Source organism: Capra hircus, chromosome 27 (assembly GCF_001704415.2).
Source record: "Capra hircus breed San Clemente chromosome 27, ASM170441v1, whole genome shotgun sequence".
In the NCBI taxonomy this organism is placed as follows: domain Eukaryota; kingdom Metazoa; phylum Chordata; class Mammalia; order Artiodactyla; family Bovidae; genus Capra; species Capra hircus.
The window spans coordinates 7,399,438-7,414,605 of NC_030834.1; the positions used below are offsets into that span (position 1 = coordinate 7,399,438).

Genomic DNA, 15,168 nt, shown 5'->3' on the forward strand with positions numbered 1-15,168 from the left:
GGACTGAGAGCCCAGAGCTACAGTGGCCGACAGGCCCCCAGCGCGATACCAAAGGAGGAATCGGTGAGACGGCTCCCCTGTCTCCGTCACCGGGGGGCTGAAGGCTGACGTGGGAGCTGGTGGTCAGAGCGAGCTGTGCCAAGAAGGGTGCCCGGGAGGGGAGCCCACCTGGCTGCGTGTTCAGCCTGCAGGTGTTGAGGAACTCGGAGGTGAAGTAGATGTCCACGTCGCAGAAGAAGAGCAGCACGTTGCTGCCCTTCCAGGAGCGGGCGCCCACGTCCAGCCCCTTCCCCCGAGAGAACTCCCCGCTCAGCTGGATGAAGGTGAAGTTCCTGAAGTTGGCGGCTCTGAAAGGGGAGACCAGACACGTCACTCAGGGGCCCAGGCTCGCAGGACAGAACTCCCTGGAAAATGCACAGCCAAGGCCCACGGCATCTCGCCACACGTCCTCTGACATCTGAGGGTGCTGGGATTAAGGGCATGAAAATATCTAGTGAAGTTTTGATGTGTTTTGATGCTCAGTCATGTTCAACTGCTTGAGACCCTGTGGACTGTAGCCCGCCAGGCTCCTCTGTCCATGGAATTCTCCAGGCAAGAATACTGGAGTGGGTAGCTTGTCCCTTTTCCAGGGGATGTTTGCAACCCAGGGATGGAACACAGGTCTCCTGCGTTGCAGGAAGATTCTTTACCGTCTGAGCCAGTATAAGTACCAATTTATTTCTTGTTTCTTCCCATATTGAAAACAACTGTCATGGCTAATGCGAGGGAGAGAACACGAGCCTGTGAAGACCAGGCAACAGGACCTGGGACAACCCCGTGGCCCTGGAGCCAATGAAACCATTGGCCAAGGAAATGCAGCCACGCTGCAATGGCCCCACCAAGCAGTTCCTCATCAGCACTGAAGTCCAGGAGCCCAGCAGGATGGTCTGGGTCTATCCCCAGACACTCACACCTGGACCCCCTTTCCCACCCACAGGTGAAGCAGCTGAACATGCCAAGGACACAACGCCGGGATTCAGAAGGTTGGGGCGCCTGGGGCCTGGCTCTCCTGTGCATCAAGGCTGTGATCTAAGCAAGCCCATCGATCTCCTGGAGCCTCGGTTGCCTCATCTGCAAAATGGGAATAACGACACCTTCCTTAATTGCTCAGAGTTATCAGTGAGGCAAGCATGGCCAAGAGCATAAAGCACTGGGTAAGCATCAGCCAGTCTGTTACCAGCACAGGGCTGGGTAATGGAGTCCAGGTGTTTCTTCACTTGGCTGTTCCTGCCCAGAACCTTCTGAAATGGGGCATGTCTTGAACAAACGTTCCAGGAATTCATCCAGTACCGAGTGGGACAGGGGCTGTCTTCTCCCAGAGAGAACCAGAGACCCACTCTGTTCCCACGGAGCGCCCGAGTCCGCCTGTGCAGGGCTTGTGTCCAGCCAGCACCCCCTCCTGCTGGCTGTGCACACCTCTCCTGCCTGATGGCTTCCTCACCCCTGGCTCTGAGCCCTCCCCCAACCCAGCCTATCCCACCCACCAAGTTCTCTCTAATCTCGATGCCTCAAAAGAGGTTCAAAAACCCGTGTGGTGGTGGTTGAGTCACTAAATCGTGTCCGACTCTTGCGACCCCGTGGACTGTAGCCCACCAGGCTCCTCTGTCCATGGGATTCTCCAGGCAAGAATACTGGAGTGGGTTGCCATTCCCTTCTCCAGGGGGTCTTCCCAACCCAGGGATCGAACCTGAGTCTCCCACATTGCAGGCCGATTCTTTACCATCTGAGCCACCAGGGAAGGCCCCGCAACAACCCATACCCACTGTCTGAAGTCTGTGACTGTCTCGGGTGAAGGTCAACACGAATGCAGAGGCATGAGCTTTACACGCGCAGTTGAATCAGCGGAGCTAGTTCTGCTGCCCCTTCCTGACCTGCCACCTCCCTTTAGACCTGGGCGTGAGCTTGGCTGCGTTTTATCCTGGAAACCTGGGCCCAACCCTGTCTGAGTCCGAGGCCAGACAAGGCAGGAGGCCCGGTGCCTGGTGGAACACTGGAGGGCGAGTCAGGAGCCCCGGGCCGTCTCTGGAGCCGCCCAGCCCCACTGGGTGCTCGGCGGGTGCTGGGGACTAAACGTGTCCACAGACAAACGACTCCAGTCCAGCCCCGCCCCGCATTACCCGGGGCAGTCACTCTACTTCTTGCTGCCAAGCCTCATGGATGCGCTCGGGCCCTTTGCAAGCTCAGATCTACTGCTGGTGAGTCAGCCCAGCACCCGCTCTACGTGAGAGGGACGCTCCTCTTTCGGAACTCCGTCTCGACTCTTCTCCCCAGGCAGGTGGCCCCGGATCCTATTTCCTGAGGTGCGCCTTGAGGTTGCGTCCCAAGGCTTCTCCCAAAAGGAATGGCGCGGCCTCCTTGTCCCCAGAGAAGACGCCCAGCTGACATGTGGCCCTTCACCATCCTCCCACCCCCCCCCCCCCCGCTGGAGGTTTCTGCAGCCTACCTCCCCCTGCCCTACCTGGTCACTTTCCAGGACGGTTCTACCCTTAAGAGATGCCTGACTCTCCACCTGTTGTCTGAGCCAGCCTCCCAGGCTGTGTTCCCCGCCCGGGGGCCCGGCTTCCTCTCAGAGCTGCAGCAGATCTCTGCTCGCGACAGTCTCACAGTCCACACTCTGTGGGGCCCGCCCAGCCCACGGGGACATCCGTCAGCTGATTTCCAGGGCAGGCAGGGCTGCCCTGCTGAAGCGTCAAATCCCAGTTCAGATGTATCTGACCCATGACTCAGGTGCCTCCTCCCAGAGGCTTCCCAAAGTCTGTCATTAGAGGTTTCAAATAGAAAAAATGCTTCCTATTTGAACAACAGCAAGTAACTTCTGCCAAGAGTAGAGGAAGGCAGGTCCCTGAATCGCGTTAAAAGACACGCAGGATTTTCGTCCCAAATAGCCTACAGTTTATCGGTGCTGACATTCCGAATATTCACACAGATAGCGTACTTGCTGCTTACTGTGTGGAATGTCACACATTCACACAAAGTTGAGTCACGGTGAATAGACAAAATAATACTGGCAGCGTTAGACACTCAACCACCAGCGCTTCCCTGGTGGCGCAGGGGTAAAGAATCTGCCTGCCAACGCGGGAGACTCGCGTTCAAGCCCTCATCCAGGAGGGTCCCACATGCCACAGAGAAGCTAAGGCCATGCGCCACGACTACTGAGCCTGTGCCCTGCAAGAGAGGAGACCCTGCCGTGAGAGGAGGCCCCGCGGCGAGAGAGGACACTGCCGAGAGAGAAGGCACCCCAACGAGAGAGGGCACTGCCGTGAGAGAGGGCACCGCCGTGAGAAGCCCGAGCAACGCAGCGAAGAGTAGCCCCGCTCGCCACAGCTGGAGACAAGGCCTCACAGCACGGAAGACCCAACGCAGCCAAAAATAAATAAATTATGTATATATGGACGTCCCTGGTGGCTCAGACGGTAAAGCATCTGCCTACAATGCGGGAGACCCAGGTTCAATCCCTGGGTCGGGAAGATCTCCTAGAGAAGGCAGTGGCAACGCACTTCAGTACTCTTGCCTGGAAAATCCCACGGACGAAGGAGCCTCGTAGCCTTAGTCCGTGGGGTCACAAAGAGTCGGACACGACTGAGCGACTAGCACTTTCACCTTCTTTCTGAACTGACAGCGGGGAAGGCGAGCAGCCTGGGGGCTGAGCGAGCGGCAGGGAGATGACTGAGCAAGAGCTGCAGGTCTGGGGTGCCGGGGGCCGGGGGGCACATGTGCCCCACACAGAGGTCAGTCTCATCTGTTCCGTCCCCTGGTTCCCCAAACCCTGGTCTGAAGTGAAAGTGAAAAAGTCGCTCAGTCGTGTCCGACTCTTGGCAACCCCATGGACTCTACCGTCCATGGAATTCTCCAGACCAGAACACTGGAGCGGGCAGCCGTTCCCTTCTCCAGGGGGTCTTCCCCACCCAGGGATCGAACCCAGGTCTCCCACACTGCAGGTGGATTCTTTACTGCTGAGCCACCAGGGAAGCCCAAGAATACTGGAGTGGGCACCAGCTCCTGCTGGTGGCGCGGGGACCGTGTACAAAGAGGCTGTGCAAAAGCAAGGGCGCATTCAATACGGAACACTGACTTGCTGCAGTGGGCTGTGGGTGTGGGGACATGCACAGCATGACCACAGGCCGCAGTCCAGATGCAGAGGCGCACAGGCCGGGGGCCGTGCTGAGCTCTGTCCATCCCCACCCTCTCTGCCAGAGGACAGGCATGGATGGTGTGGACACGCAGGGACCTCCTGCGTCAGCTCCGAGGTCTCCTCCCCGGGGATCCACTTCCTCCACGGACTCCAGAGAAGATCCCCCCCGATCCTCGTGGTCCCTGTCGAGAGGCATCCCCTCCCACCCTCCCGTGGGATGAGGTGTCCTCTCTGGGCCCCCAGGCGTCGGGGCCAGTCCGTCCTCCATCCTCCGGGACCCAGTGCCTTCTCTCGCGCCCTGTGCACTTGACCCCCCGGCCTGTCTTCTAAACCCTGCAGGACAGGGGCTGTCCTTACCTCTATCGTCAGGGGTTATCAGCGCTTGCAGTAAACAGTGCCCACGGGACACAGAGCACCTCCGTAAACACTGGATGAGTCAGGAGATGAGTCCATGGACTCAGACCCAGGGCCTGTGGGAGGCGCTGCCCCAGGACACCACCCCGTCCTCTGGGGTGGGTCTCCCTCCCCAATCAGGAAGACGCCCCAGTCAACTCTTTCTCAGGCACAAACCCAAGCTTTACAGAAGATTACAAATATGTCAGTAAAAGAAAAAAAAAGAGCACTGAGGAAAATAAGATGTAATTTGGTTTGAAATATTTCACTTATCCATACAAAGAAATGTAGTCTCTAGCAGCATGTCCAGAGTAACAAGGGCTTCTCAGGTGGCGCTGCTGGTAAAGAATCTGCCTGCCCGTGCAGGAGACGCAAGAGATGCAAGTTTGATCCCTGGGTCGGGAAGATCCCCTGGAGGAGAGCATGGCAACCCACTCCAGTATTCTTGCCTGAAAAATTCTATGGACAAGAGGAAGCCTGGTAGGCTAGAGTCCTTGGCATTGCGAGGAGTCGGACACGGCTAAGCAACTGAACACAGAAACGACAAGAGTTACTGCCTTGTAAGAAACGGGGTTTTTCACAGCATCACATTTTTTACTATGTAATTTCTTGTTATGAATCAAAGTCTGCAGTTCCAGATGGCCCCAGGATTACTTATAATTATTTCTTCTCTTTTCTTCTTGAACTGTAATTATTGACTGACAAAATTCTTGAGCTTCTCCATCAATTCCTTTCTCTTAATATAAGTCTGATGCATGGGGTCTCCTCCAAGTTAGGCACAGTCACGCTGACAGAGGTTAAAATGACCTGAGGAAGCTACTGTTTCAACGGAGACTTAATTTCTCTAATTGACTTGCATTTCCTAGAACTGCTGGCTTAAAAATGATAGAAGATCTTGCTGTCTAATGTGATCTACTCTAATATCAATATCTTCTGACCGCTGCAAGGAAATTATCTTAATGTGACACTTCCCACAAAAGCCCTTCATTTAAAAAAAAAAAAAGCACATTTAAAAATTTACACAGAAATATATATTTAATGTATAACTTAAAAATTTAAATCTAACATCCCTGAATACTGACATTGCTTATGACTTCTACGTACTAAAGGGATATGAATATAGTAAATAATTTAAAGCTAAGCATATTCCTAGCTCGTTTTCCATAGCAGGCATTTAAAACAATTTAGAGTTCTCTAGTTTCTGAGCTTATATACAAGCCTGCTTATGCAGTTGCTTTAGCAAGTTTCTTTTGAAAAGATAAACAAAATTGACAAACCTTCAGCTTATTATCTTGAAAAATAACAGAAATGACTCAAATCAACAAAATTATAAACAAAAAGGGGACATTACAGCTGATACCACAGAAATACTAAATATCACGAGACAACTGTGAACAATTACATACCAACAAATTAGATAACAGAAATTGATTAGTTCCTAGGAACATACATCTTATCAAGACTGAATCATGAAGTAATAGAAAATCTGAACAGACAAATAATGAACAAGGAGACTGAATCAGTAGTCAAAAATCTCCCCAAATAAAAACCCAGGGGTGGCTGACTTTACAGATGAATTCTACTGAATATTTAAAGAATTAATGCGAATCCTTCTCAAATGCTTCCAAAATATTGAAGGGAGAACATTGCCAAAGTTATGAGGCCAAGTTTCCCTGATACCAAAGTCAAACAAAAACACAACAAGAAAGGAAAGTTACAAGCCAACATCCCTGAACATAATGCAAAATTTTCAACAAAATACTAGCAAATTGAATTCACAAGTTCATTAAAAGGATCACACACCATGATCAAGAGAGATCTATCCCTAAGATGCAAGGACAGTTCAACATCTGCAAATTAATAAAATGTGATACTCCACATTAACAGAATGAAAAATAAAAATTTTATTATCACTTCAATAGATGCAGAAAAAATTCAAACACCCTTTTATGATAGAAACGCTCAACAAATTAGGAATAGAAAGAATGTACCTAAACATAATAAAGGCCACATTCTATAAGTCCACAGCTAGCATCATCGTTCTCTCTCAAAGTCACTCAGTCGCATCCGACTCTTTGGACCTCATGGACTATAGCTCCTCTGTCCATAGAGTTCTCCTGCCAAGAATACTGGAATGGGTAGCCACTCCTTTCTCCAGGGGATCTTCCCAAACCAGAGATCGAACTCAGGTCTCCCACACTGCAGGCAGATTCTTTACCCTCTGAGTCACCAGGACAGCCCACTAACATCATAATCAACAGTAAAAATGTAACAGCCTTTCCTCAAAGGTCAGGAACAAGACAAGAGGTCCATTCTTGCCACTTTTATACAGCACAGTATTGGAAGTCCTAGCAAAGTAATTAAGCAAGAAAATGAAATAAAATACATCCATCTTGGAAAGAAAGAAATGAAACTCACTATTTGCAGATGACATGATACTATATATGGAAGACCCTAATGACTTCACCAAAAACCCATTAAGAACTAATAAATGAGTTTAGTAACATTGTGGGAAACAAATTAACATAAAAATCAGTTGTGCCATTAACAGTACAGATGTATTATTACTGCTTTATGCAGTTATCTATTAAATGAGATAGGAAAAAAGCTACACACAAAAAATACGTTTTTACTGTGTCTTCTATTTCCCTACATAGTTACTTTTCTGGCACTCGGTATTTCTTTGTATGGATTTGAGTTTATGTCTAGTGTCTTCTCCCATCAGCCACAAATACTCCTTTCATTATTTCTTATTTACCAGGGACAAACTCTCTCAGTTCCTGTTCAACTGAGATGTCTTAATTTCTCCTTTATTTTTGATGGATGGTTTTGCTGAATATAGAATTCTTGACTGATAGAACTTTACTTTCAGCACTTTGAATATGCCATCCCACTTTCTGTCTTATAAAGGATTCCTTGGACCTGTTGAGTTGCTTCGCTGCTGCTGCTTATGTAAACAGAGAACAAATCTAACTCCATATTGGATCTGCTTCTTTTACTTTAAACTTGGTATTCTACTGCTTTTGCTACAAGTTAAAAATGTTGCCTATAACCTGAAATATACAAGAAGACTATTCTCAAGGTCTTGACCTTTAAAGGTACAACATTTCTCCATTCATATAGAGATTAAAAAGTTGCAGAACAGGGGATGAGTTAAAGTAAGAACCAAATAGAAAGTCTTGAGTCGAAAAGTACAATATTTAAAATAAAAACTTCACTCTGGGGCCTCAAGATCCAGTCTGAACAGGCAGAAGAAAGAATCAGTTGGTTAAATAAGAACCAACTTGTCTTGTTGGAAGTTTCTGACCTGGCCTACCTGAACAGCTGCAAGAACAAAGGATTCCAACACCAAGAGGTTTTGCAACAACCAACCACACCCCCTCCCCTTTCAGTAAAAAAGGAACTTGAATTCTAACTGGAGGAAGATGGTTCTTTGGGACATTAGTCCATCACCCACTGGCTTTGAAAATAAAGCCACTATTCCTTGCCCCAACACAGCATCTCTCAATTTACTGGCCTACAATGTGGTGGGCTATACAAGCTTGGACTCAGTAACACAGATTCTTTTACTCTTTGTCTTTCAACTATTTGTTGCATTTCTTAGAGTTTTCCTATTTGGAGTTTTTGAGCCTCTTGGATGTGTAGTTTAATGTTTTCATCAAATACAGGGAGTCTGGGGCCATTATTTCTTCAGATATTTCTTCCTGCCTCTACGTCTCTCCTCTTTCTGGATCGGATATCTCCCAGTATGTCTATGCTGGCATGCCTGATGGCATCCTACAGGTCTCTGAGGTTTACTCAGTTACTTTATTCTGTTGTATTTTTGTTTCTCAAACTGTACCATATCAACTGACTAAAGTTCACTGATTCTTTCTTCTGCCTGTTCAGACTGGATCTTGAGGCCCCAGAGTGAAGTTTTTATTTTAAATATTGTACTTTTCAACTCAAGACTTTCTATTTGGTTCTTGTTTTAACTGATCTCGCTTTATTTGGTGAGACAAGGCTCTCGTATTTTTCCTTACTTCTTTAAACATGGTTTCTTTTCATTCCTTGAACATATTTAATACAGCTGACTTCGTGTCTTTGGCTATTAAGGATGACACCTGGGCTTAGCCTGGGCTTCCTCAGGAACAATTTCTAACGACAGATTTCGTTCCCTGCACATGAGCCATACTTTCTTATTTCTCTGCATGCCTCATATTTTTTGTGTGTAAAGCGAAACATTTCAATAATGTAATATGGCAGCCCTGGAAATGAGGCTCTCCACCCGTCACAGGCATCATTGCCATTTGCTGTTGTTGTTTGTTTAGTGACTTTCCTGAACTAGTTTTGTAAACTGTACTCTTGTGTGTGACCCCTTAGTGGTAAGCTAGTAATTAGTCAAGGGTTTCCTTTAATGCCTGAAACCAACAAGTCTCCCAGTCTTTGCCAGGGGACTCTGCGAATGGTGGGGACTTTATGAACATGGCGGGGCATGCCATCAACACACAACAGCCAAGCAGGGGACAACTTACCCAAGCCATTACTTCCTGAAGAGTCTCAAGGTCAGTCAGGGGTCAAAGTAAGGGCCTGCTCAGGTGTTTCCTAGGTATGAGCACAGCCTCTGGATCCCCAGGAAGGTGCTGGAGCTTTCCCAGCCCCTTTGGAGGTCGCACTGCTCAGACTCACCTCCTGAGCTTTTTGGTTAGTCTGCTGTTTGCCCCCCGCTCTTTTCTACCACTTCAGGAAGCCGCAATGTTAAAGACTTCCTATAACTGTTTTCTGACAAACATCTCTGGATAAAAGGTTCCACTGTGAGGGCTCTGAGTCGGGTCAAATGAAGACAAGCTTGTGAGGAGGATCTCCCAAGGAAATCCCCAGGCAGGTCAACTAATGACGATTCTCTGAGAATAATGCTCTCAAGGAGCTCCAGCCATATACTGGCTCCCAGTGGCTGCCAAGCTGTGACTCCTATGGGCTGCTGGCCGTCAAGGTTATTGACGAGCTGAAGGCGGGGGGAGGGGTGGAAAAGGGGCAAGTTAAAAGTTCCCAAAGCTCCCTGTTCACACCGAGATTCAGTGATTTAGAGAAGCACTTGCTAGTCTGTTCCAAGCTTTAATTTCCATAGTCTTATAAAAGTTGATTCTGACGATTTTTACGAATTTTCTCATTACTTTTATAGAGGAGAATTTTGTAAGGTCTTTATTCCACCATTTCACTGATACAGCCTTTAAAAAAAAAAAACTGTTGCATTATATTCCATTGTATGAACTGAATTTCATTTAATTTTTTTCATAGCATATCTTCTCTAAATTTTTACTTGGAAAAATTTAAACCATTAGGAAGGTTGTAAGCATACTAAAGTACCTATATGCCATTCACCCAGATTCATCAAGTGTTAAAATTTGGCTGTATTTTCTTCCTTCCTCTGAACCATTTGAGGTTACAGGCATCATGGCAACTTCACTTTCAAAAATAAGGACCAAGATACTTTCCTTTATAACAAAATAGTGATGTACTTACACTCAAGAAATTTAACACTATCACGATACTACAATCTATATGCCATGCTTGAATCCCCCAAAGAACAATTTGGAACGCCTAAACAATCACATCTGTGCAAAGAAGTGGTTCACCAAGCAGAGTCGCACTTAGTCCCTTCTCTGGTAGATGCTGGGTGAGATGGCCACAGGCCTGAGAAGCTCCCTTCATTTGTGAGGCACTTCCCAGTGTCCAGGACTCTCTATCTTCTAGAAAGGCATTCACCTTGTAGTGTTTTTCATTTTAGCAGATGAGACTCTTATCTAAAAGAGTCCTTGCTGGGACTTCCCTGGTGGTCCAGCGATCAAGAATCTGCCTTCCAACACAGGGGACACGGGACTTGATCCCTGGTCAGAGAACTAAGATCCCGCACATGCCGCGGGGCAGCTAAGCCCCCACCTCCAAACTAGACAGAAGTCTGCACGCCGCAATGAAGAGCCCATGTGTGGCAAGATCTGACGCAGCCAAATAAATGCTAAAAAGTAAATAGATAAAATGAAACTCCTTGTTTATGAAGAATATTAAGGTAACAATTACGCTCAAATTTCAGACAACTTTCTCCCCAGTTTTCTTTAGGGATATTCTAATAAATTGCTCCTGAAGATACACATCAAACAAGTCCCTTCAAAGGGGCATGAAATGCAGACAACACCACGGCAACAAAGACTGGTTCCTGCCAGCACCCACGAAACCCTCTCGGGCACACGGCTGCAGGCAGGGTCTCGGCTCCAGTGCTTCCATCTCAGACTTTCCTTCTGAAAGCTGCCTTCTTGTCCTCACGATTGGACAAAGACGCCACTCAGTAAATTAAAACTCATGCAAATCCATCTACCAGTACGGTTTTTAAAAATTTTCTAACATACAGCTCCAGACAAATGTCCCCAGGCTATGTATGTGTGAGTTAGTTGCTCAGTCATATCCAACTCTTTGCAACCCCATGGAATGTAGCCCTCCAGGCTCCTCCGTCCATGGGATTCTCCAGGCAAGAATAGTGGAGTGGGAGTGGGTCCCCTAGGCTAGAACTCCCCATACGGGCCATGGACCACTCACATCAACATCACAAGCTGAACTCAGTCTTGATTCTGAGGCTTCATCTCAGACCTAACAACTCAGAATTTCTGGGGCTGGAGCTCAGGAATCTGCATTTTTAAAAGCACTCCACGTTATTTAAAGTACATTTATATTTGAGAACCACTGAGCTAGGCTGTACTCTGAGACAAGCTGAGGCGTAGTGCTAAAAAGCAAAGACATCACTTTGCCAACAAAGGTCCGTATAATCAAGGCTATGGTCTTTCCAGTAGTTATGTACAGATGTGAGGGCTGGACAGTAAAGAAAGCAGAGCACCAAAGAATTGATGCTTTTGAACTATGGTGTTGGAGAAGACTCTTAAGAGTCCCCTGGACTGCAAGGAGATCAACCAGTCAATCTTAAAGGAAATCAACCCTGGATCCTCTTTGGAAGGACTGAAGCTGAAGCTGTAGCTCCAATACTTTGGCCACCTGATATGAACATCTGACTCATTTGAAAAGACCCTGATGCTGGGAAAGATAGAAGGCAGAAGGAGAAGAGGGCAACAGAGGATGAGATGGCTGGATGGCATCACCAATTCAATGGACATGAACTTGAGAAAACTCTGGGAGATACTGAAGGACAGGAAAGCCTGGGCTGCTGCAGTCCATGGGGTCATAAAGAGTCAGACACGACGTGGCAACTGAACAAGTATGAAAAACTCTGTGGAATAAAAATCATCTACTGAGAACTAATTTGTTGTTGTATTGTTGTTTTTTAGTCACTAAGTTCGGCCCGACTCTTTTGTGACCCGCAGGCTCCTCTGTCCATGGAGTTTCCCAGGCAAGAATACTGGAGTGGATTGAAATTTCCTTCTCGAGGGGATTTGCTCAACCCAGGAATTGAACCTACATCTCCTGCATTGGCAGGTGGATTCTTTACCACTGAGCCACCAGGGAAACCCAAGGGGGGACTAGAAAATGGTTATTGAGATCTTAGGCCTGGATCCTCTCTCAAACTAATGGGATCTCTATGTCAGTGGCTTCTAAATATTTTGACCACAACGCTTATCTTTACAGAAGGATATATTCTACATCATGACACAGCAACCCCTCTACACACACACTCTCTGAAGTTTAAGTTTCATGAAACAATAATCTTTACTACTTATGATACATTTTGATAATCTTCTATTCTATTCTATCTTTTTTTTTTTTTTTAAACACTGCACACAATCCACTCAAATCAAATCAATTTCACAGCCCTCTAATGAATCACAAACTGCAGTTTGGAAAACATTGCTATGCAGCTGTCCACGGAAATAGAAAGCTTGACGGAGTAAGCATAGACGCTGCACGCCAGTCACTGAGCTAGACTTTTGCAAGATATTCTTAAAATACGTATATATTAGCTAGATTTAGAATAGTTTTGTCACAATGCTGATAGCCAAGTGAAATAAATTTCATTGAAACTGGTTTCAAATATTACTATTTTCAAACAACAGCTATGGCTTTTGGGAGTGAGAATCTGCTGGGATGTTAAGACTAGGAATCTGAAAGTTACAGATGAGGTTCTGACCGTCCCCCGGATCAGGAGCGGCAGGCTGAGTACCAACCTCTCTAAACCTCCACTTCTTCACCTAAGAAATGGGGTCAGGGAGTTCCAGTGATTGAGTGCATGCTTCCACTGCAGCAGGCACGGGTTTGATCCCCGGTAGGGGAACTAAGATCCCACATGCCGTGCAGAAAAAAAAAGGGGGGGGGGTTGATAACAGCCTCTATCTTATAGGGTTGGTGCAAACATTAAATGGTACCATTCATGTTAATAACAACGGTTTAATAATTATTAATAATAATGATCTAACATTATTTACTAATTTAATATTTAATAATAACAGTTTAATATTATTCAAAGATGAGATGTATTTTAATTAAAGTTTTAGCATCTTAAGAGAATGATGAAAATAGTAGTTAAGTAAAGCTTCTTCTATGTGTTTTACATAGATTACTGTGTACAAATTTACTACACACTGGGTATTGTCCTTCTCCCAAAGGACAAACACTGACCATTATAAAACTGAGTAAGGCCCTGTGCTGAGGGCTGGAGTCACAGAAGCACGTGACGCGGTACCACGCTAGCAGCAGATAGCCTAGCCAGGACAATGGAAACACATGCCAGGAAGCGTGTATGAGAGATGCTGAGGGAGAGGGTGGTCAGAGCTGAGAGGGCAGGACAGGGCAGGGGGAGCTCCAGAGTGGGGATCTGGGTGCGGACGGCCAGACGGAGCCTCAGAGGAAGCAGGAACCAGGGTGGAGGGAACCCAGACCTAAGGGAACACTGGCAAGTGAGGACGAAGGGTGAACTGCGCCCCCGTGCGGCTGCGGGGCACTGAGCCGTCAAAACAACGCGAGAGGTAAGAGCCGGCCTGGGGACCAGACTGGGTACCCGAGCGGGTACAGCGGGTGACGAGGAACTCCATCTGTTCCATGGGGTTGCAGGCAGCAGCCGTGGGGAACCAGCTCAGGCTGGCGGCAGAGGGCAGGGCATTCCTAAAGCAACACCCAGGAGGGGGCAGAACACGCGCCACGGCCTCCGTGACATCAACGCCGCAGTGCCACCGGTGATCAGAGCGGGGAGGCAGCAAGTTTCTGCAGTCTTGCTTCAAAGGCTGGCTCAGGCTCCAGTACGAAGTCCCCTTCAGGGCTAGCTTTGTCTCTGGGAGTTTCCCAAACCATCCCTACCCCGGGAATGACTGTACTGTCCTTGTTCAGATTCTATTCATTCTTGGCTGACCACACAACCCTCTGAGTGTGAATTCAGCCCTCCAGGTAATGTGATATGGAAGAAACTGCCTTGATAGAGTCCCAGGCACTCCGGCCACTGGACAGAGCATTTCCTGTAACACGGCCTCAGTGGCCTCCCATTTGTCCATCAGACTCGTCTAAAGTCGGCGTGAGGTATCTATCAGCAAATGTCTGATCGCCTTCTGATGTCCTTGGAAGATGCCAGACCCAGCCTGACTGTGCTTAGAGTCACCTGGACCTCTACTTAAAATACCCTTAAAGGAGGTAGCTCAGGCAGGCCCTGGAGGGACCTCCACTTTCCTAGACAATCGTTCTCAATCCTGGCTGCATGTCAGAATCATCTGGAAGGCGTGAAAAAGATTCACACCTCCCGTGTCTACCTGCAGAGATGTTAAAAACCTATCCACCAGCAGAGGACATGAATTCCAATAACTCCCGCTCCTCACTCCCAAGTAGAGATGAAAAGGATACTGCAATGCGCTGGAGTCGAGAGATTTCTAATTCATTTACATTTCGGATATTCAATTATTTTATTCCCTTTGATCTCCCTTCGGCAGGCGCCACGGCTTTAAACTGGTACTAGTTTTAAACTCTTTTAACTCCTTATTGCTTTAGAACAGAGGTTGGCAAACTTTTTCTATAAAGGACGAGATAGTAAAAAGTTTAGCTTTGTGAGTTACGCTGTCTCTGTCATAACTACTCAGCTCTGCAGTTGAGTATGAAAACTGCCATAAACGATACAGAAAGAGGTGAGCAGGCCTTCGAGCCAATAAAACTTCATTTACAAAAGTCAGTGTGGACAGAATCTGACCAGTGCACTGCTTCAGAGGCCTGAGTAATTACTACCATTCTGATCTTGTGCTCAGTAATACAAACTTAGTAACAAAGCCTGAAAATAAATACAAAGAGTGCACTTAGTCTCAGCATCTTACGCTTTGACCAGAGATTGAAACAGAGGGACGTGTTTATACTCAAACCAGTGAACCTACTCAGATGACTTCCGCCCCCAGCACCTCTGACCACCCTCTAAGACGTATGCACAGAGAAACCACCCTGCGGCTGCAAACCAGGACAAGTAAGCAGACAGTACCACCAGCCTCCTCACAAGCAGGAAATGTCACCAATGTGTACTCATTAAATACATGTTTGTTCGCTTATTTGGGTAGGGGAAAAAACCCCTCTCTGTTGGTTTTTTAATACACTTATTCCCCACGTAACTGATGAATGAGGTAGAAACCCACAAGCCTCCGTCCAAAGGTGCTGGTCCAACA

At 47.3% G+C, this 15,168-nt stretch overlaps 1 protein-coding gene across 3 annotated transcripts in view; it reads right to left on the bottom strand.

Moving 5' to 3' along the window:
* CSGALNACT1 (chondroitin sulfate N-acetylgalactosaminyltransferase 1) overlaps positions 1 to 15,168 on the bottom strand; it is a 332,678-nt gene that overhangs the window by 11,666 nt on the left and 305,844 nt on the right. For all 3 annotated transcript variants that reach the window (XM_018042046.1, XM_018042047.1, XM_018042045.1), the window contains one exon: positions 169 to 347. In XM_018042046.1, the coding sequence (XP_017897535.1) occupies positions 169 to 347 (179 nt within the window). The remainder of the gene's footprint in view (positions 1 to 168; positions 348 to 15,168) is intronic.